At 43.5% G+C, this 23,366-nt stretch overlaps 1 protein-coding gene across 6 annotated transcripts in view; it reads left to right on the top strand.

Annotated features, from left to right (window-relative positions):
• Nucleotides 1-21,104, top strand: part of TBKBP1 (TBK1 binding protein 1) — a 94,147-nt gene extending 73,043 nt beyond the window's left edge. For 5 of the 6 annotated variants that reach the window (XM_061589573.1, XM_061589572.1, XM_061589575.1 and 2 more), the window contains 3 exons: nt 9,084-9,202; nt 11,878-12,599; nt 14,289-21,104. In XM_061589573.1, the coding sequence (XP_061445557.1) occupies nt 9,084-9,202; nt 11,878-12,599; nt 14,289-14,417 (970 nt within the window). In that variant the 3' untranslated portion in view covers nt 14,418-21,104. Of the gene's footprint in view, nt 1-9,083; nt 9,203-11,877; nt 12,600-14,288 lie in introns of those variants that run through there. The other variant, XM_061589576.1, reaches the window with a different exon arrangement.
• Nucleotides 21,105-23,366: the final 2,262 nt, after the last annotated feature.

The raw sequence follows: 23,366 nt of genomic DNA, 5'->3' as shown, positions 1-23,366 counted from the left end.
GAAAAGAGAGCCAAGGGCCACAGTGTCTCCAAATTTTATTTATGCATTTTATTTACAACATTTATATACCGTTGTATTGTAAAAAAAATCTCAAAGTGATTTACAGAAGGAATTAAAACAATAAAATTATTGGCAAAAACACTTAAAGACAGATATTTAAAAACATTCAAAATAATAAAAGCAACATTGAGTTAAAAACAGATAAAAAACACAACAGCTTCTACCTGCCTGGGTAGGCTTGCCTAAACAAGAATGTTTTTAGCACGTGCTGAAAAGAGTACAGTGAATGTCAATAGGCAGGGAGTTCCAACGTAGGTGCTGCCACAGTAAAGGGCTGATTTCTTACAAGAGCAGAACAAGTACTATGTGGCACCCGTAGCATGGAAAGCACACCTTGAACTTGGCCTGGTAGCAAATCGGCAAGCAGTGTAGAGGTATTATGTGCTGATAGGGTCTCACTCTTGTCAGTCATTGTGCCACAGCATTCTGCACTAACTGCAGCCGTCAGGTCAGGCTGTGCTGCATGGAGATTTCTGTGATCTTGGCTGAATGGCTGCCAGGATTTTTTTAGTTTTGGTTTTTGGTTAGGAACCCTGACTGGTTGTGGGATGCTGAGTTTTCTGCCATCTTCATGGGAATTTTGTTGTGGTTGGTATGGTATTGCATTTAGGAAATCATCATTGTCTTTTACTTTTTCTATTTGCATTTCATTTACCTTTAAGCTCACTCCCTTACATTCATAGAAGCAACAGTAGATCCATGCACTCAGCTCAACCCCCTTAAACCCACTGATGATGCACCTTGTTGGTTGCTTGACGGTTTGTTTCTTGCCCAATAGTGGTAAAAGAGAATTCACATACTGGGAAGTGTGGCTGCAATTGTTGTTGTTCCCAAGCTACTGTCTGTGAAGGTAGATCAAACCGTGTGTTTTTTCTCTGTCAATTATTACTCACTGGAATTGGGTTGGCTGTCAAAGAGAGTTTATAGCAGCCCACCAGGTAGGCAGAAAAGGGTAGAGAATCTTTTTACTCTTACTCATTTTTCAGACCTTTTTCTGAAGTGAAGAATCAAATCTGTAAAGAAGTTTGGAGCAGCCATGTTAAAAGGTACAGGCAGGGCACTCCAGGCAGGGGGTTGCCAACCCTGCTTTGATATGGATATCTTTGTAGAGCAGCCTTTCCCAACCAGTGTGCCTCCAGATGTTGTTGGACCACTACTCCCATCAGCCTCAGCCAGCATTGCCAATGGCTGAGGCTGATGGAAGTTGTGGTCCAACAATATCTGGAGGCACACCGGTTGGGAAAGGCTGTTGTAGAGGATCCTTAGTCAAACTTTACCAACAGCACAATCCAAATGATATCTACTCAGAAGTAAGTCCTACTGAGTTCTATGGGGCTTAGTAAGTGTGTTTAGAATTGCAGTCTTCATGAGCATCCATCTTTACTCCTGAGTGCTGCTATCTAACATCTCCACAACACTAGGCTCCTTTCTTCCTACAATGGTCTTCTGGTGACTAGGATGGCCTGAGGGCATTTAAATCCTTCTTGCCAGAATCAAGTAGACAAGATTAAATGTTCCCTACCCAGGCTCTATTGTTTAGCTAAGATTTCTATCTTAATTTCCAATCAGAGAAAAGTTTTTGTTTGAATTGTATGCTCCAAGCAACTGTGCTTGATGCTTAATGTATCATGCTTAATGACATCACTAGGGCCTGCCCCTGAAATCTCAGGCTTTGGGATGCTTCTGACCTGGCAACCCTAGAAGGCCCCATCTATATATAGGACACTATAGATTTAAAGCAATATCATACTAATTTGAACAGTCATGGCTTCCCCAAAGATTCCTGAGAACTGTAGTTTGTGGTGCTGAGAGTTGTTAGGAGACCCCTATTCTTCTGACAGAGCTACAATTTCCAGAGTTCCCTGGAAAAAAGATTGACTGTTAAACCACTCTAAATACTCTAAATAATAAATAAATAGAAATGGGAAAAGGAACCTGAGTGGGATTTTCTTTATTTGTGGTGAGGGAGCTGAACAAAAAGATCCTATGATCAGTCTCAAAGGCAAGAGAAGGGAACCTACCAAATCTTGCCTCCATCCTGACCCTACAGGCTTCAAGCTCCTAGGCCAGGGATAAGGAACCTGTAGCCTTCCAGATGTTGCTGTACTACAACATTTTCATCATACTTGACCACTGGCCATTTTGGCTGGTGCTGATGGGGGTTGGAGTCCAACAACACCTGGACTCAGGTTCCCCATCCGTGGCCTCCACTGAGTGATCTCTTCAATTTTGCTTGTTTTTTACCACAGCTGATTGCAGATTCTCTGAGTCTCTTGGTGGGTTGTCTCTTAGTTCCACTGGTGAATTTGGGGAGGTGAGGAACCACAGTGCTCTGAAAGGTTAGGGTGCTATTTCCTTCCCTAGAAATGGTGTGCGTAAAGGTCCGTTTTACACTTTGCACTAGAGCACTGCATGAGAAATGGGAAAACAAAACCAAAGATGATGTTCTTCTTGTGCAACTTCTTGCAGAAGCAAAAGCCTGAGAACAACTTGAGAAACCTGTGCATGATAGCACTGCGAGCAATGTGCACAAACTGCTGGTTATTGGATGGTTCTTTGGATCCAGCCCTGTCATTTGGATCAAAAGCATTTTTGGGGTATTCTTCCAATCACAACAAAGCATGCATTTAGATTAAAACTGTGATTGTGACTGAGGCTGTGAAGCTATTGTGAGATCATGCCCAGGGATGGGATTGGAGACCATTGTTACCATTGAATATTGTTACCGTGGCAGCTCTCCACCACCTCCTTGAATCTCTTTGTGGCCCAATATGGTGTGTGACATTCCCTGCAGCTTCTTCCCACGCTGATCTAGTAATGAACAGAGGAAGCAACCACATGGGTGGGCCAAAATATGTGGCTCCTTTCCACGTAAAAGTTGCCTGCTGATGTTTGTGTAGAAGCAACCACATAATGACCTAGTTGACACAAACAACAGATAAGATGACGAACTTGTTTGCGTACCATGGCCGCATCTGCACTGTACATTTAAAGCAGTATCATGACACTTTAAACAGTTATGGCTTCCCCCAAAGAATCCTCAGAATTGTGCTGGAAGGAGACCCCTGTTCCCATCACAGAGCTTGTCAGTTCCTTGGGAAGAGGGATTGGTTGGGGAATTGTAGCTCTGTGAGGGGAACAGGGGTTTCCTCTCAGCACCCTTAACAAACTACAGTTCCCAGGATTCTTTGTGGGAAGCCATGGCTATTTAAAGTGGTATAATACTGCTTTAAAAGTATACTGCAGATGGGCCCTAAACCTCTTTGAACATACACTGAGTCAGATTATTGATCCATTTAGCTCAGGGGTTGGGAAACTGTGGCCCTCCATATGTTGTTAGGCTAAAACTTCCATCAACCCTGATTGTTTGCCATGTTGCGGGGCTGATGGGACATGAAGTCTAACAGCATCTGGGTGGCCACAAGTTCCCCAAGACTGATTTAGCTCTATATTGTCTTCTCTGACTGGCAGCTGCTCTCTTAGGTGCTCTGCTCTCTCCAGGCAGTGACCTTTCCAATGCTGCTACCTGATATTCTTTTAAGTGAAGATTTGTGGATTAAATCTGTGGCCTTCTGCAAGTAATGGAAGTGCTAATCCACTGAGCTATGGTCCTTGCAGGATGTAGGTAAGGGGTTGAATGACTGAATGCTCCTCTGTTTAAAAAAGCTAGGGCCAGCCCTACCATTAGGAAGGATGAGACATTTTGCTAATGTTTAAGGGTATCCAACAATCTTCTTGAACCAGATTTGGAACACCATTAAAGGACAGTCAAAATTTCAACTTAGTTTGGTAGTACTGAATAATAGTAGTTATTATATTGAGTTTATCATTATATTTTTACCACTGGGTGCATCATCTGGGTTTTTTATTTTTGAATTGGGTACAAAAATGTCTTGAGTAGAGTCCACAAATTTGGGCTGGCCTTGATAGCCAACCAAAATTTGTAATCACCAGATGTGGGGTCTTGACTCTTACCTTTCTTTCACTGTACCTCTGAAGTCTGAAGATTGGACTAATATCTTACTTTCCACTCTACCTCCAAGCTTGGAACTGGGGCAGAGTGCAGAAATTGTTCCCACAGTTGTGACTCACTTGAAATGTGCTTGGGGGACTTGAAAGCCCAGAAGAAAAACAGGGATGATTTATTCCTGCCTCCTTCTCCAATAGCTTGGAGTTCCTTGGAAATGGAATTCTAACATAACAAGCCCAAGCTTTCTTTTCTGGTGCTGGAGCATGCAGCACGCTGCTTCTGAGGTGCTTCGGCCTGTCAAGAAGAAACCAGAAGGACAAGCTCCAGCCTTCTTTTCCAGCTCTGGAGAGCAGGGTTGAAGTAGGTGCTGTGTTTCTGAGGGGTTTGAAATCTTCTGAAGCCCAGCACTAGAGCTTTCCTCCGAAGCTTGGAGCTGGAGAGCGAGGAGGAGGGGATTGTCCCTGCAGTTGTGCTGTGCTGCAGTTTTGAAAGGTTTCAAAGCCCAGGTTAAGTGCAGTAACTTCTCTCCAGCCCTCCCCCAGCTCCAAGCTTGGGAGGTAGGCTGAGGCTCACCACCTTTGCCCAAAGGTGGTGGCGCACTCCACATGGTGAGAGTAGCAAGGGGAATCACCTTGGGTTGCCATTGAAAGTACCCCTTGCTCATAGAAAAACAGCAAGTCATGGGAAAGGCTAGGTCAGAAGTCATAGCCTCAACATCTAGCTTTCTGTGTGTGTGGGTTTGGTTTGGTTTAAATATGGACGAGCAATCAAATGTGTGATTCCTCCACCTTAAGTGGTAGGTTCCAGTTTTGCTTCATCTGCCAGTTTCTGTGAACTAGGCCTCCCACATGGTTCCGTAATCGTTACTGTAACGGTGTTACTAAGTGGCTCCCATGCTGGTATGATATCTGAATCAGCTGCCTGGGACAGGGCCTGCATCATTGGGCAGCTGCTTGGGACCCAGCACAGTCCACCACTGATCATCTCCTATTCCTGCTGCCCCCTCCCTTTATATTTTTTTCTCAGGCTGGTGCTAGCTACCATTTTAATTTCCCACAAAGCCGCAGACATAGCATCCATCTGAGGCATTGTGGGTAGTTTAAAAGGCAGCTAGGCACATACTCCTGCTGCTGTTCAGAGTACTGCTTCTGCTGTCATTACTTCCTGGTGCCACAGTCACCAGATAAGTCCACTATGGTCTCTACTGTGAGGGGGCAGAGGGCACTTTGCCCAGGGCCCTCTCAAACTTGGAGCTGTGCGATGAGCCAGGATTTGATAAGTTGTGCTGTAACCACCTGCCTATGAAACACAAAATAGGGTTACTCAAAATATTGCTCCATATGAAAGCCCAATTCATGTGATCTCTGCCCTCCCCCTTTTTGCACAAGGAATAACCACTTAACATAGGCAGCCTGCTTCATACATTACACTATGGGCATGGTAGGAATGAGGGGTATGTGCCTGCTCCTTCATCAGACTGCTGTTGCCCAGGTAAGTGTCTGAACCATGCCACAGAGTGATGAGACATTAGCTGGTGACTTAAAACATGGCTGAATCACCTCCTTTTCCTAACTGCAGAGTGCTGAGATAATATCAAAGCACAGCACTGAGGACAGGCCCAGTTAGGTTGGGAACTGGGCTGAGGGTCACAGAGACTCAGTAAGGCCCCTCACTAGACTGATCTAGCTGTGCCAGCTTACCACCCTCCTTGGTGGATCCCCAAGTGGCTGTTTTAGTGCTGAATGGACACCACGGCCACTTTCGAATGTGAGTCAAGCTCTGCAGTGACCAGCTGCCATTTTGATTTTCATAAAATGCAGTGCCCTAGCCCATGGATGTATGAAATGGATTTTAGAGAGATGAGTTTGGCCCTCATTCAAAAGTTGCACGACCACCTGTCCAATGCTAAAATGGCCACCCAGTGGCCCAGCAAGGAGGGTGATAAGTGGTGCAACTGCTGCTACCATAGCAACAGCAGAGCAGCAAGGAACCAGATGCATTGGTGGGATGTGGGCCCATCAGCAGTACCAGGGCCGGTTCTAAAGGGTGGCCAGGTGGGACACTGGCCCGAGGGCCCCTGGAGCTACAGGGGGGCCCTCAGCAGCCCCTCTGCTCCCCTTTTGTGACCATCTGCGGATCACAGGGCAGGAGCTTCCGCCTGCCCGCCATTCCCTTGCCACACCTACCTTTCTCCTGCCTTTTAGCATTGCCCTTAATGAAGATGGCAGCCACGGTTTCCCTAAGGTACTGAAGCTGCTGCTGCCATCTTAGTTGATAGCAGAGATGTGCACACGCAGCATGCACACATAGCACGCACGCATGCCATCAACAAAGATGGTGGTGGAGGCTTCATCCCCTTAGGGAAACCGCGGCCGCCATCTTCATTAAGGGCAATGGTAAAAAACAGCAGACAGGTAGGTAGGTGGGAGGGGGGGGCACGCAAATTGATGCCCAAGGGCCCCGGCATACCTGGAGCCAGCCATGCAGTACCATGCCAAAGGCCCCTGAAAACTGACTAGGGCCCCAGATCCCACTTTAGTGGACACTGCTAGAAAGATAGACTCCATCTGTACTATACATTTAAAGTGGTATACTTCTTTAAACAGTCGTGGCTTCCCCCAAAGAATCTTAGGAACGGTCATTTTTTTTTTTTCTTCATTAATTTTTTTTATTCAAAATTTCAAAAAACAAAACAAAACAAAACAAAAACAAATTAATAACGAATACAATAAAATAAAATGTTGACTTCCGATTTGTCGCAGATCAGTTATAGGTCTATAATATATAACAAACCTGTCTCTTAATATATTACAAAATCACTTTCCTCCAGTAGTTATCTTAATTAATCATCAAATCTCATTAACATCACTTTATTCTTTCCGCAAAAAGTCAAAGAGAGGTTTCCAGTCCTTGAGAAATATATCCATCGATTTTTCTCCAAATAAACATGTCGATTAATCCATCTCATCAAGTCTACTAGGTCCAGTAATTTCAATAGCCATTCTTCCATTATCAGTATTAATTCCATCTTCCATCTTCCATCCTTGCATCCATAATAATCTTGCTGTCATAGTCATAGTCATATAATAAGAGTCTGATGGGAATTTCCTTCCTCACAAATATTTCCTTGCCATCAATTCTGAATGTGTTACTGAAATGTTGTTGTAAAGTCATATCTCTGTTCCTCTTTTTTACGAAATGCACTAGCACATCTCTTGAGAGTTTTTCCATTGTCACATATCTGTAATTAATTCTATAAATTTTCTCTATTTCAAGCTCCATCACATCATTCCAGTCCAGAAATTTTTTCGAAACATTGATAGCTTTATCTCTGATATCTTCATCAATTTCTTCAGGGACAACGCTGAATTCCAAATAGTAATCTTTATCTCTAAGGTCCATAAACTCCAAATCTTTTTCCAGTTCCACATTTGATATATCTGTTCCAATCTCCAGGACTTGCATCTTCCCTTTAATTTTTCTTTCTTCTTCTATTGCTTGTCTAGTTATATGTTTGATCTCATCAACCTCCTCTCTCATAAAATCCCCTATTTCTTTCAGCTCCTGCTTCATTTTGCCAAATTCAATTTTCATCTTTTGTTTGCCATGTCTAAGTTCTTGTTTCGTTATCTCAATCTCATCCATTATTTTCTGAAACATATTTACTTCCAGGGTCTCAGCCACTTTCTTAATTGTCATTTTTAAAACCAAGAAGAAGAAAAAAACCCTTCAATTTCCAATATAGCACTATTCCCAAGCAAAGAGCAATTTATTTCTTTTTCCAGCAACAAAGGAGTTAATATTCCAAACCTGATGACATCATAATGTAGACAGCACAAACTGCCTTATCTCTTATGTGTCCAAGAATGCAAAACAAATTTAGTTCACAGCATCCAAATAGTTAGTGGCATAAAGAACAAGCAGATTCGTCAAAATGAAGTAGACCAGAAAAAATAGTCCCAGACATATAATACTCAAAAGTTCATATAAATCAAAAATTTTCTCCTCAGATTAGATATCTCTCATCCATTTGAATCTTTATAATTCTCAATTCCAGGCCAGCTTTTTGCAATAAAAACAAAGATAAGCTATTTCGATTTCCTTCCGCCTTAATTCCGTGTATAAAAGAGAAAAGTTATAACTCACCCAGGGATTCTTTACTGCTGATTCTTTTAACAAATCTCTTTTACTGCAACAATTTAAGCCAAATGATAAGGATAGAAAGAAGAATGCTTGCCTGTTAAAATCTGTTTTTCTTTGAAGAAAAGAAAAACGTCTCGCTTAATCAGTTTGAGCTTGCTTGAAATTCCTTGGCTCCGTCCGACGTTGCTGGCTGGTCCTTCGTTCATAGGCAATCCTAATGAATTCAAGTCCCCCAACAAACACAACGAAGCTTGTGGATGATCTCTTCGTTTCTCCCTTGCCTGGGAGAAAGTTTTTACCAGTCAAAAAAAACCTTTTGACTGGTTTTAAAACTGAAAAAGCTTCCTCTGAGACAAGAGCTCGTCTCAGAGGCAGGCACAAGCGAAGCAATCCTTCCCAGAAGTCCAGGAACGGTCATTTGTTAAGGATGCTGAAAGTTGTTAGGAGACCCCATTCCCCTCAGAGCTATAATCTCCTGAGTTCCCTGGGGACAGGGATTGGTTGTTGAACCACTCTGGTAATTGTTGCTCTGTGTAAGGAAGTATGAGTCTCCTAACAACTCTCAGCACCTTTCACAAACTACAGTTCCCAGGATTCTTTGGGGGAAGCCATGACTGTTTAAAGAAGTATGACACTGCTTTAAATGTATAGTGCAGATGGGGCCATAGTTTTGCTATGACATTCTTATTTGGAAGCTTGGTTTGTAGAGGACAGCTCAGAAAGACGGCCTTTCCGCTTTTACTTTCTGTCATTTGGATGGCCTACTAAAGATCACAACAGATGGAAAAGATGCCCGCAAAGCAGTTATATAAATCATCTCATTTTCCACCCTCCAGAGAAATTATCTCCTATTGCAGAAGCTACCATATATATGCCTTCAGGCCTTTCCCCACTTTTCCTCTTTTGTCAGGGTGAACCTGGCACTTGCCTACACAGAGCTAACCGAGGAGTTGTGCCGCTTGAGGAACCTGAGCTCTCTTCAAAGCCAGATTCTCCGGACGCTTATGCAAGAGCAGGCCATCAATGGTGGTGAGTGGGGCATGGGAGAGGGAGAAGGCAAGGAATGGGCAGGATTTTGCAGCAGTTCAGAGAAAGATGGAGCTTTGGTAACATGCAGTTCCTAAAAGGAGACGTGTGTGTGTGAGAGGGGAGGGGAGGGGGGGACTGGAAAGTGCCAAAGGCAAGGCAATCTGCCTACCAGCCCCCTTAAAAATATAAGAAGAGCCCTGCTGCATCAGGCTAAAGGTCCTTCTAGCTGAGATAGGAATGGCACCCTTCTGGTGTTTGTTAGACTTCAACTCTCATTGTCATGCCTCCATCGGACGAGTCCTCAGAGGAGGATGGGGAGCAGGTGATTGGCACAGCAGACCCAGGAGAGGGAACAGGCAGACCCACCTCAGAAGCAGCGCCAGACCTCCCACCATTGGGAGATGTTCAGGACACAGCTGGAGCCCCTCAGTCAGACTCAGAGAGTGAACAGGAGTCCACTCCCTGCAGAGCAGAAGACACCTGTGAGTAGCAAAGCAGTGCAGGCATTCTGGCTGTTTTAACGCTACAAGCTCCCAGGAGTCAGAGGGCTGACTGTTAGCACCTGAACCAGGGAGGGGAGCTTAAAAGACAGTGAGACACTGTTTACTCTTTGCTGGCAGCAACATCAAGATGCCAGAGTCAGACCCTCACCAGCTGTGCCTTGAAACCTGGGTTACCTTAGAATATTGAACCTTGCCGTGTTAACTGACTTTGCCTTTTGGAAGATGACCTAGTATGTGCACTGAGACCCCTTGACCCTCTACTTTCTTATCTGCTGTACAACCAAGCCCCTGTTTAGGCAGCTGCCGGCTAATTGTTTTACAGCACCATATATCACCTCGGTGCAGCTGGCAGAGACTGACACTCATCATGGCCAATGGCCAGTGGACCTGGAGGGTACCACATCAGCTGTCTCTGCTCTAGTTCATTATCCTGTTTCCCACATAGACCAACCAGAAGCCCCAGTGAAGCCCACAAGCAGGGCGTGAAGGCAATAGCCCTTTCCTGCTGTTGCTCCCAGCAGCTGATATTCAGTGATGGCCTCTGATGCTGGAGGTAGTATATAGCTATCCTGTCTGGTAGCCATTGATAGTCTAAGCCAGCCTTTCCCAACCGGTGTGCCTCCAGATGTTGTTGGACCACAACTCCCATCAGCCTCAGCCATTGGCAATGCTGGCTGAGGCTGATGGGAGTTGTGGTCCAACAACATCTGGAGGCACACTGGTTGGGAAAGGCTTGTCTAAGCTAATGACCATCCCTACATTTTGTAGCCACAAATGTCATAAATGTGTGGTATGAAGAATCACCTGCAAGTCAACTTCATTGGATGACCCCAAGTTGATGAGACAGGGAGAGAAACTTCAGCCTATCCACTTTCTCCACCCTATGTGTAATTCCGTGCACCTCTATCACATCCCTGCTTTATTCACCTTTTTTTTCTGCAGAACTAAAGAGCCCCAAAGGTTTTAACTTTTCCTCAGAAGAAAGGATCTCCCCAGCCCACTGATTTGGCTGCCCCTTTTCCAGTTCTACAATATTCTTTCTGAAATGCAGTGACCAGAAGTAATATTCCAAGTGAGGCTGCACCATAGATTTTGCATAAGTGCATTACAATACTGAGAGTTTTATTTTCAAACCCTTTCTTAAGGCACAGGGTTTGCCTTTTTCATTGCTGCCACATGCTAACACTGTGAGCACACTAGTTGCCTACAGCAAAGTGTTTCCATTGGCTACACCTGGAGGAGGACTGGGTTGATCTGCTGATGAGTTGTGAAATCTCTTTGAAGTTGCATTAAAAAACACACACTCAAGCTGCTCCTACCAGGTTGTATAGTAAAAAGAGGTGGGGTTTGGTTAGCGTCCTGTGCCCCTGTTTTCAGAAAAGAGAGGTGGAGACTCACTGGAGAACAGTGAGTGTGTCTCTGCCCTCAGCTGATATTTTCCTTGAGCTTTCCTGCATGATTCCAAGATCTCTTTTCTGGTTAGCTGCTGCCAGTTGAGACTCCATCAATGTATATGCATATAAAGTTTGGATTTTTTGCTCCAATGTGCACCACTTTCCCCTTATGTTAATTTGAGTTTGCCATTTTGTTGCCTGTTCACCCAATTTAAAGAGATCATTTGGAGCTTTTCACAGTTGGCTTGGGTTTTCACCATCCACTAAAGATGGACTACACAGCAAGTAGCTTAAAGGAACTTGAACAAGAGAGCCAAGCCACATGCTGCAGACACAGGCCATTATTTCATATTTCACCCCATCCCACTCTGCTAATCAGTTTGGCTTGGTGATCATTAAAACGTCAATCATGACAAAGTCTAAAGTCGCAGGTATTGAGAGGCCCCTCCTGTGACTTTAAATGGGAAATCCACTATGAATCTAAGGAGTCAGTGGGTAGAGCCAACGTTGCTTTAGTCTTGGCTGCGTACAAAATATGATTCCTCTTAACGTCCCTTGTTGGCTTCTAGTAAGTATTGCTTCTGGGCCATCTGTTTTCAAGTGACTTCTTATTGGTACAAATTAGGTGGGTCATTTTGGAGTTGTTCGCTACCAGGTGATTTGTGGAAGACAGACAGACAGACAGCCATTTAGGGGAGGGGGTCTTCTGCAGCCTCAGAACATCTATTCCTTCTCAGAGCTGAAGTATGATTCTTCTCTTTCTTGTGCTCCATTCCAGGTCAACGGCACTCTCCCCATTCACAGCGCCACTCTCCTGCACAGCAATGCCGCTCTCCTGCTCCTCACTGCACTTCCCCTGCTCAGCAAGGGAGATCTTCTTCTGTCCCGCAATGCCAGTCTCCAGCCCTGCAAAGACGGTCGCCAGCACCGCCTTGTCAATCCCCTGCGCATCAGCATCGTTCCCCAGCTCCTTGCCAGTCTCCTGCCTCACAGCGTCGTTCCCCAGCCCCACTGCCCCCCCAGTCTTCTGCCCAGCAGCGCTGCTCACCGGGCCCAAACTGCTCATCTTCTGCCATTGCCTCACAGCACAGATCACCAGGTGGCGAGAGAAGCATTCTGGATCTGGGCTACTCCAAACCCTTGAGCCACCACATCAAAGCAAGCTTCCAAGGCCGCCGGAGCTACTCAGAGGTGAGCGATGCAGCTATGTACCAGCAGAACCGCTCTCTCTGGCTGCAGCCAGAAGCTTCCACCTTACCAAAGCACCGTCCCTACGGCGAAGTTTATGCCAGAGATGCCGCCTTCGAAGAGCACTTGCGCTTTGAGAAGCAGTCCTCAGATGAAGATGACTGGGCCCTTCCAAGTCCCCCCAGCCCTGAAGCAGGGGGCATCCGCTGCGCCTCCTTCTGTGCAGGGTTTCCCATCCCTGACACCTCCACACACCGGACCGATGCCTCATACTCCAGGGCTGAGCATGCCCAGTCCTGGCCCTCAATCAATGTAAGCAACACCACAGTGCTGTGCATATTCTGCACCCTTCCATCACTCCCATTCAAATGCATGATCCAGAATCACTTAAGCAAATCTGCATAAATAATCTTATACTGCTTACTTTATTTTAAGTATAAACTGTTTCCATAACTAACATTCCCAATTTTTTTCATGCATCTTCCCAGGTTTTATTTTTCACCCCCTTATTAGCCATTCTCAGAGCTTGCGTCGCAATTATAACATTATTCCTTGATATGTGGGCTGATGTGGTGCTATTGCACCACCTGGTTTATGGATGGTTGATGACACTGTAGGTAAGTGGAAATGCTCTGCTTTTGCTAGCCCTTCTGTTCTAGGGTGCTTCCAGGCAAGGCACTTGATGCTGTAAATAGGTTGATGAGATATTGCAAATTGATGGTTAGCAGTGTGGGTTTTTCTTTTTAATTTATAAGGTTTTCCCGAGGAAGAATAAATCCAGATTAAATGAGGAAATAAAGGCTGGCATTTCGATGACAATGCCATGTGGATACGACATTTGTTCATTTGTATGGTTGAGTGTATAGGAAATAGTCTCACCAGGAAAACACACCTGTCAGCAATGCACCACCTAGTACGGCACCATCTAATTTTAATCGTGACTGTGGAGAAAGACATTGCCATAGTTTAAAGAGAATGATATCACACTGATAATTGTGTTAGGAATTAACAGGTGCAAAACCAATAGCAACTGATCATGTTGAAGCTACGTTTTCTGGAATAGTGAAATGTTAAGATATCAAAATATTGTTTTATATTTTTATTGCCAACTTGCCTTGAGTGCAGATGCTCTTGTTTCCAAAAGTCATTCATAGTCATAAACTTTTGATACAAATTCACAAGTAGCTGCTATGTTTGGTAGCATATGAAACACACACCATTTGAATGTTTACTGTCTACCATTTATCCCTGCAGTCGATATGGCAAGCAATGTGTGATGCTACCAGTATTACTTTTTTACTCCCACCGGATTGTCCAGAGGATTCTACAAATTACCATTCACAGTGCTGTACATCCCCTGTGGGAGTTTCCCAGAGCTTGTCATGTATTTTCCCTGTTACACCATGCTCCCTTTTCTGTGACAGAAGCCTATCAGTTTTAACAATGAAACAGTTTCACCTGCACTCTTTGTGACCAGCCAAGCCCTTCCACAGAGTCATTGCTGATCAAGAGGATCAACGATTGAAGGATTCAGGGTGTTTTTCCAGAACACTTACTTTTTTTTGTTATTTAATTTTTAATTAAATTACAATTTTTATGTTAATATACTATAAGCGCTTACAAACACAGCAAAAAGGAGAACGATAAAGGCTCCAAAAATACATAAAAGAAGGTTGACTTATCTGACACAAATTATGTTACAAAAACGTTGAGAGAAATACTGGGGGGGGGGGAAATACAGGGGGGGAAACTTTGAAAGGTAAAACAAACTCTTATATATATATTTGTTTTTTAACCGTACTGGTAGTTTATTATATTAATGTAAATGAATTAAATGGGTCAATTTCATCTGTTACCTTTTCATTCCAAAAATGTATACACAAGGCCCATCTCTCCGAAAATGTATTTTGATAATTAATTTTTTATTAACTTTGATTTTTTTAAAAAATGACACCTTCTATCATTTTAATTTCCCTTTCTTCCCTGACCTGTATCCCTTAGTTGCTGATGGAGACGGTGGACTCCGACATCCGAAGCTGCCCTCTCTGCCAGGTGGCCTTTCCCATCGGTTACCCAGATGATGCTTTGATAAAACACATTGATTCACACCTGGAGAACAGTAAGATCTGAGGCCTGCACTGCCGTCCTTCCTCTTCCGGCTTCTTTAATGAGTCCCGTCCACCTCACCTCACCCCACCCCACCCCACCCTGCTTGGATGCTGCATGAAAAGCGGTGGCGCAGCAGGGGCTCCCTCTCTGAAATACCTCCAAGTCTCCAGTGGGCTGAACTGAAAGAAGAATTTTGCCTCTCCCTCATCCTCTTCTCTTTGCCTTGGTTTTTAAAGTGGGTTTCCTCTCCTTCCTGCTCGATGAGTAGGACCTGCAATATTTGTCCAATGCTTGAACCAGCCATGGAGGTGGGGAAAGGAGGCAAGAAATATACTTGGACCAGGCTTAGCAGAGCACAACACCAACACCACGCCTCCCCCACATCTGAATGCGTAGAACTGTGGGGGTGCGTATGACTCTGTCTACATGATTCTGTTTTGGTGTCTGGAAGATCTCAGGGTAGGATGAGTGAGAAACCTCTCGGGGTTGTGTGTTTTCGGGTTGGGGCAGGGATGAACTATGATTTATTGAGGGCACAGCCTGACACTCAGGTGAAAGAAATTGAAAGGTTTCATTTTTGTGTGCCCCTCTCATGTGCAGGAATGTCCCAAGTGGGTCCAATCTCCTCGCCTTTTCTGCTACCAAGAAGGGTGTTCAGGTCCTTGTTGATCATTTATCGGACGTAGAAAGCCTTGGCCTCCAACCACTGGTCCAAGTGTCTTCGTCTTGGTCTTTTACATTAAAAGCCCACTTTTAACGATGCTGCTGAGAAATAGAGCCAACTTCCAGAGGTGTAGCATGGATGTTCTTATGTTTATTGCACTGGACATTATAACACACAAAGCTTTTTGTTTGTTTTCCACAAAAGGAGCTCCTCCTCCTCCTCCTCTATGCTAGTTTCTTGTCAGTTGTGCTGGAGGAAACATGCCCTGCTGACTTGGGTAGAACTCCAAGAAGCATTTCCACGTGACTGTCCCGTGTTCTCTTTTGACGACTGTTCTTCCACCTTTCTCACAGACAACTTCTCACCTTGCTTTAGATAGTTAGTTCCAGTATAACAAGGATTGTATTCGCCACATTCCGCATCATTATTCTCCTGCAATGATCGCATGTTGACACTGTTTTTGACAACGGCATAAATGTAAACACCCTTCCCATATCTGACATCCACTGTTTCTCTTTCTCAATCTCTCTCTCTTTGGCCTTACTGAGCATAACCTTTGCTATACTGATCTAAAACAACGGGCATGTTCTGGTTGATCTTTTGCTTCCAGACATGAGGTGCCTCCATATTGTGAGAACTGTCTCCTTGAAAAAAGCCTGTCCATATATCAGGCTTTGGTAAAAAAAAAAAAAAAAAAGAGCTGTATGACATTTCTCCTCTTGAGGCAACTGTCTTCCTATTACCAGGTTCTTTACTAACAAATGTATGTGTTGAGATTTATAGCCTGTCTTATCCCAAGGGCTCAGGATGGCCAGTGGCAGACAGGCATGCGTCTTTGTGGCTCACTGTCTAATCCATGTGGGAACTAAGGGGAGAATAGAATTTTTAAAATGAAATTAGAATAGAAAGGTTTTTTTAAAAAAATTGTCGTTCCTTTATTCTCACTCCCTTATTCCTGTAAAACCAATAGCACTTCACCCAATTTCATTTTTTCAAAGACTTGAAACTATCATTAACATATCACTTTCCTCCTCCTCCCCATCTTTATTATGATCTGTCAATATTGTCAAAGTTACCCCTGCCCACTTCCGTCCACCTTCCACTCCCCACTCCATATGTCAGCATTATATCCATCCTTTTACTGAGTCTCTCCTCGATACACTAGACATGACAGCAACAGACCTGTGTCTTCAGCTGGGAATTGTCACCATACCACTGTCAAATGAGTGGCAGCCAGGTGATTTCAAGTAGGGAAATAGACAGGCTTTTGCCCAGTGCTTCCCTTCTGTGTCCCCTCTAGAAACACGCACACCCAATGCCTATTCCAGGTTTTGGGGGACCCTTGGGCAAGATGCCTTGAGTGGGCCCACTTTCTCACTTTTGTCCCTGCTGCCCATTCATTTGTCCTCTCCCTCTGGGCCCAATCTATACAGGTGCCCAGAAGAAGAAGAAAAGGAGAGGAAGAGGAGGAAGATGCTCTATCTCCTCACTCATGCCCCTGCTTACATGCTCAGAGAGAGTAGATAAACAGGCAGCACAAAGGAGCAGCACTCCAGGAGACTCCAGGCATTAACAGTGGGCCCTATGCAAGGATGTGGGCTTTGGCAGGTGTCCAACAATGCCTATCCCTGATCTCCCATTTGAATTTCTCCTAGCCAGGCTTATCTTCAGTCTTGGAGAGCTTGTGAAGAGGGACGCAAACCCTCAACTGAAGAAAATAGGTCAGGGTATTATGGGAGGAGACAGTTAATCTCAGCCTTTAGTTAATCTTGGCTCTTGTTCTTCTGCAAGATGCATGTGAAGTTTGGAAGGAACTCGCCAGATGCAAACTCATCCCTTCTAAGACTCAAGGCCAGTTTTAGGGTAAAGTGAAGGCCCTTGGCATGGCTGTCACTGTAAGCCAGAAGGATTGGGCAATCGCTGTGGCCTCGACCCATTCAAGAGCCAGAACCACTGTCTCATTGGAAGACTAGCCTTCCTACCTGGTCAGGCAGCCTGCTGAATGAGAACAGACCCATGTCCCTTGTAAATACAACTGGTATTCTGGGACACTGGTGCAGTCCTGCACTCCTCGCTGGCCTCTGCCCCTCTCATCCCAGGATTGTTATGGGACTCTCCTAGGCCAAGCTGTTTGAGGGCCCTCAAAAAGCCAGAGCTGGCCTTGTTCCCCTAGGATGTGGTAAAAGGAAAGGGACAGGATGTTCCTCTTGACTAGGAATCATGGATATTGGCACTTTCACCCTTAACTAAGTTATTGGTGATTCACAACACATCTCTTCCTGCCTGTCCCAAATGGGAGGTTTGGCAAGGAAAAGTGTTTCATCGGAAGTTGAACTTGGTCCGCAGACCATTTGTTCCCTGCTTTCCTTCAGCCTCCTTAGAATCTGACCTCAGTGGCTGAACCCAGCTCTACCTCCAGCTGGCAAGTAGCAGCATCAAGGGACATTTGGGATATATCTTCCATTCATTGCAATGGAACTTGCACAGGAGAACTTCCAGTGGGTCAGTTCTGCCTGTCTCTCAGTCTGCCACCCTTTAATTGTGCCCTAAATCAGCCAGAGGCAAGTCTCCCTCTTTCCCTCATGGCAGGGCTGCCTTTGCACAAGTCAGTTCAAGCGCATGCTCTGTGCCATGATACTCCCACATATGTCATAACAAAGGGCTGTTGCACCCCATACAGCTGCCACATGGAGCTGTCCACTTTAAATTTCTCCTGGTGAGTTGTCACCACAGTGTGGATCACTGCAAAGATCAAGCAGTTCTTTCAATGCTGCTGCAAATGGTCCCAAATCGCAGAATTGAGTTTGTATATCTAGGTCTGAAAAATATAATGCCAAAGTTAATCAAATAGACAAAAATAGCCAACTTTAATCTCTTCAGACAATTAATATGTATGTAACAATACAGGGAAATATATCAATACAGGAAAAAATACTGATGAATAAAATGTTTAAAAACTCTATGTTACTGACATATGTGGAATATATCCAAATATCAACTGATTAGCCAACAATGTTGTGACAAGCCAAATATTACATAACAATTATATTATAATTATATAATTTTAAATTATAGACAAAACACATTTCTACCCTAAACAGGTCTTCTTCAGTGGTCAAAATAGATATATGGTTCAATTTTGTCACTACATACTTTGCTGTTGATCAAAACATATACTGACCTATTTTCTCCTGAAATATATATTTATATTCTTTGATGGATAATATTAATATATTTCTATCTTGGAGTAAGCGCTGTAATTAGGAATGATTGGGCAACCCACACAACAATTCAAGATCCATCACTATAGTGCTTGTATGTAATATTTAGTTGTCACAACATTGTTGGCTATATCGATATTTAGATATATTTCACATAACATAAGAGTTTTTAGACATTTTATTCATTGGTATTTTCCCCTGTATTTTTATATTCATATTAATTGTTTGAGGAGATAGAAGATATTTTTCTCTATTTTATTAATTTTGGCACGATACTTTTCAGACTTAGGTATACAAAACCAATTCTGTATTGCTATCCATCTCTGTACGTTGGGTTTATATTTCCTTATACTTTCATCCCAAATCACAAAGTCTGCAATGGCATGGTAAAAGTCCCCTGACAAATGCAGGAGGCCATTACACATACTTGCACAACTCACCAAATGGAGCTCTTTAAAGAGGCCTCTAATCGGCAACCATGTTGTGTGAACTTTCCCTCACACAGTCCCTGAAAATTAGCCACGGAAAAATTCCATCTACATAAATCACATTATTTCACTGATTATTTGGGGATTTTCTGAGTGGGAAAAGAGCCAAGTTCTGTGAGACAAGGCTGAAAATGCATTTCTTCCAACTTGTCACCATTCTTCCGTTTCTCTATGTGTAATCTACCTCAGACTTAATGAGAGGCAGGAGTGATAAACAAGCAAAAAAGGGGGGTTGGGTGATGGGAAGGGAATTTATTATTATTTATTATTGATGGGAATTTATTATTATTATTTATTCCATAGCCTGCCATATCTTAAGGGCTCAAATATCATCCAAATCCTTTTTCTTTGTCCTGGAACTTCACAATCTTTATAAATACCCCGTACGAACCCAAAAACTCAAGCAGAAATGAGAGAAGGGAAAGCAACGCCCATGAAGATGTAAAGGTAATTAGCTATCAAGGACCCTCACACCTGTTCAAGCTAGCAGTGTGATGGCTAAGCAACCGAACTGTGATCCAGAAGGTCCCTAGTTTAGATAAAAATAAAATGAACTGCACAGGGAACAGCTTTAGAAAAATGGAAACCTGAGACTGGCAGAGTCCATGTCTCTTGTCAGACACTGTTATGCATCATGGTTCATTCTGTAAATCTGTTGGACAATACCACCCCTACTTCCCACATAAAAATTATGTCTTAGGCTCTACAGATAGTTATAATGCACAGTTGAGGTGTTGTAGTGACATAACCACAGTCATGTACTCCAGAATGATTCTCCCAGGGTATGGTAAAATAAACTGGTTCTGTTCTCGCAGTTGGTAGCATAAGCTGGACGTTGGAAATATCTATAACTACTAGGGGTGCTTCTTGACTGTCAATATTTTGCAGGAGGGATTCAAGCGAAGCGCATACCACAACTTTCGTTTTGCATGTTTAAAGCAGCTTAAATGGCTCTGTCACCCTAACTCAACAAATACACTTTTTTTAACAAAAATAAAAAAGTGCAATTTGGAAAGAGACAGGGAAATGCTTTCCAAAGTGTGGGGTGAATGAATGACTATCAGGAACTAAACACTCTGCAAACAAAGCAGGATGAAAGCAGGATGAATGTTCTTTGTAACTGCCCCATAAACAAATCGGAACAAATGCTCAATAAAGACCGGCATAGTTTAAACCACCATGTAAGCTTTGTGCAAGCAAACCAGGATGAATGCTGAATAAACAGATCATTTGGAGAAGTCCCAGGTCTATCAGGGACTCTTAGCCATGTTAGCTAAACTTCCATTATCACTATTTTGCAAGTGGAATTCAGTTGTATAGGGGTAAATTCAGGTTGCACAAAGTGGATTTGGCACTCTTGCACAACAAACTCACTTTCAAAAACTTTTTTGTGGTAAGGTAAGTAATGGGAAAATGCACTGGAAAGTGTGGGATAACAATTGCTTGATTCAACATCATATGACCTCCCTATAAACTAATCAAAATGACTGCTTAATAAATGCCTGGCATTGTCTAACTTTCCCTCAAACTATGTGCACACAAATCAGTAAACAGGTCCTCTGGAAGTGACCCTGGACTAGATAGATCTTTTGGGCCAAAGCAGCAGGGCTGCTTTTATGTGCTTAGAATGATTAGAGTGACCTTTGGGACAGGTTTTCATCTTAACTTAATGTATTGACCTTTAACAAAGGACCATAGAGTTGGAAGGGACCTTGGACGTCACCTAGACTCGTTTTATCCCTTTCTTGTTCTCAGCATGGTCAAAGTATGGGTGGCTTATTCCACACGCTTCACAATGCATGTTTATGGGAGTGTTCTTCCAGCCCTCTGTTAATGTCTTTTAGCCTGTATTAACTAACACAGAGAATTCTCACAATTGTTAATATAGATTAGAATTCCCACTCCACATGCCTTTTGAAAGAATAGCCCATTGCTTGTCACTATTTTAAAGCTGCTTATGAAATAAATATAAAGGTGAGTGAGTGCATAAAGGGGTAACTAATCCATGTTAAGTGCTCTTGTGAACAACCTCCCTATTTGCTACAGCCTTTCCTTACAACCCCTCCTCTTTTTCCTTAGTAACTTTTCTTAAACAAACACATTATTTGTTAGTCAGAAAATCGACGTCTCTGCTCTAACCCCCATCTCTCTAGCTTGCTTGTGCCAAATATGAAGAAGCAAGGAAGGCCTTCTTAGCTAGCTGGCTGAGGAAAACCCTGGGGAGAGAGATTGGTCTGTCTGTATTGTTCTGATCCCTTTCTTTGGTTTATGTGTGTGTGTGTGTTTTTCTTCTGAAGAGACTCTGTGATACAAAATAACTCCAATAAAAGTTGCCAACTGATGGATTATTTCATTTATGGCTGTGTTTGTTTGGGTGGGCAGTGGAAAATAAGAACATTGGAAGCTGCGTTATATCAAGTCAAACCACTGGTCCATCCAGCTCAGTATTGTCAGTACCAGTGTTCTTCAGCCTTGGGCTCCTAGAATGTTGTGGGGCTACAACTCCCATCACCCACAGCCAGCTTAGTCAATGGTCAGGCAGAATGGGAGCTGTAGCCCACCGACATCTGGGGACCCAAGGTGGAAGAATACTAGTCTATACCGACAGGCATTGGCTTTCCAGGGTTTTGGGGGAGGCATTCCCAGCCCTACCTGGAGATGCTGGGAATTGAACCTGGGTCCTTCTGCATGCAAAACAGATGCTCTACCACTAAGCTAGGGCCTTTCCCCAGGGCATGCTTTGTTTTGTTGTTGGCAATGCTTTTGGAAGGATTCAGGCATGTCACAGACAGGAAACGCTTATTTTCTAAGCAGGCCCTGCAACAGCACTCAGTATCCCTGGGTAGCTGCCCTGGGCCCAGCTGTGGTAACACCTGCTCTTGGCCCTCCCAACCACCTGGACCCTGTCTTACTGAGAGGCACTAGTGTGTTTACAGGAGAGTGCTCTGGGGTGACGCTATGTCAGGGTGGATTGTTACAATGGCGAGTGGCTTGCAGTGCTGCTGCCCACTGCTGGAGCTAAACTTCCAGCAGGCTCCTATCAGAGGGGACTTTGCTAGGGAGGGGCCTTCATATGTAGAGCTTAACTTTGTCTCTAAGGACTGCATGCATGAGTATTTCCACCCAGATACTGTATTCTGAAGCAACACTTATTCTCCCTAGGAGTATATTCAGTAATTAAATAATAATTGGTAGTTAGTAATAGGTTGAAGTAACTACAACTTCCTGTTACAATACTTGGTAGTGGAATCTGCAGCAAAATGTTGCAGCATGGTATATTTCCGTACATGGTTCCTGCCAGCTTGAGCCTCCCACTCTCCCACTTTTCAATCTTCCCTGCCCTCCACAACAAGAGTGTCCACTGAGCATCTCCATATTGTCTTTTCTGCAAACCTTGGGGTTTCCCCAAGCTTGCTCATACCCCATCTTCTGCATGGATGCTGCTGTTTTGGCTACAAGATGTTAAAAAGACATCAGTGTTGGTCCAGGTGAGTTTTTATGGGGAAGATATTCCCTGTCCAAGGTGCCACCATTGAGAAGTCCCATTCTACAGCCCAATGTCAGAGTGTGTGGGGATCGCAGATTAAGAATATAAGGGTTCTGCCAGGCTCATGTGGAAGTAGACAGTCCTCTAAGTACTGTCTTTATGTTTACAGATAACTAATACATATCAAGTCTGGAGCAGCACTGGCACAAGGTATTCTGGTGCATTCTATACAGAACCCTCTCCTACTCATTAATAAGGGCCACAATCCGCTAGGAAATTCTCCTGCACAAGCCTAATTGAAATGAACAGGAGCTGTGCAAGAAAAAAGCAATTTCAGTGGGACTTGCTAGTAGAGATGCGCGTAGCTAGTAGAGATGGGCAAATCTATTAATTTCTGTTTCAGTTTCTCATTTTTACCAATCTTAAATTCAGTTATCAACATTTCCACATCAGTTTGTGAATGTCTTTTTTAAGACATCCTCATGAACTTTCATCAGATTTTAGTGTGAATTTCTCCTAACATACACGTTTGTACGTAATTTTCCCTAATATAAAACATTTTGTATGTTATTTTATGCTAATACAAATGCTAATCTATGCACTTTTATAAACACTTTACATTACTTGGCTGGAGAATTGCATTGCAAAATTCAGAGTGTGAATTTCAAAGGAATTCGGTTTTGGTTTGCATGTTTTGAAAACTCAGTTTCAGTTTGCATATTTTTTTTTGGAAAGTGCAAATTGGGAAGGTTTGCCTTTAAATGTGAACTGAATTTCTCCCCTATTCCTATCCACAGGTGAACTTGCAAGTGAATTTTTGCCCCTGTTGTCTCCCACTCTGCTGCTATTATTGGCACAACAGATCTACTGCCTGAGGCAGGGCCACCTCTGGTCTAGACAGTTTGTAACAAATATGTTTGGCCTGATGTGCAATTGCCTTCTTGGCTTCTGATCACTGAGGTAACCATCTCGGAAAACAAAATGGGGCCGTTCTTCTGAGGTTAAGAAGTTTATAATAAGTATACCCACAAAACCTCCTTGTTAGTTTCAAGCATTGTTTTTAAAAGTTCAAAAGAAGACTTGAGGTTTTGGTGAAAATCAGAAGTATGG

Source organism: Rhineura floridana, chromosome 11 (assembly GCF_030035675.1).
Source record: "Rhineura floridana isolate rRhiFlo1 chromosome 11, rRhiFlo1.hap2, whole genome shotgun sequence".
Lineage (NCBI taxonomy): Eukaryota > Metazoa > Chordata > Lepidosauria > Squamata > Rhineuridae > Rhineura > Rhineura floridana.
This window is presented reverse-complemented; position numbering and strand designations above follow the sequence as displayed.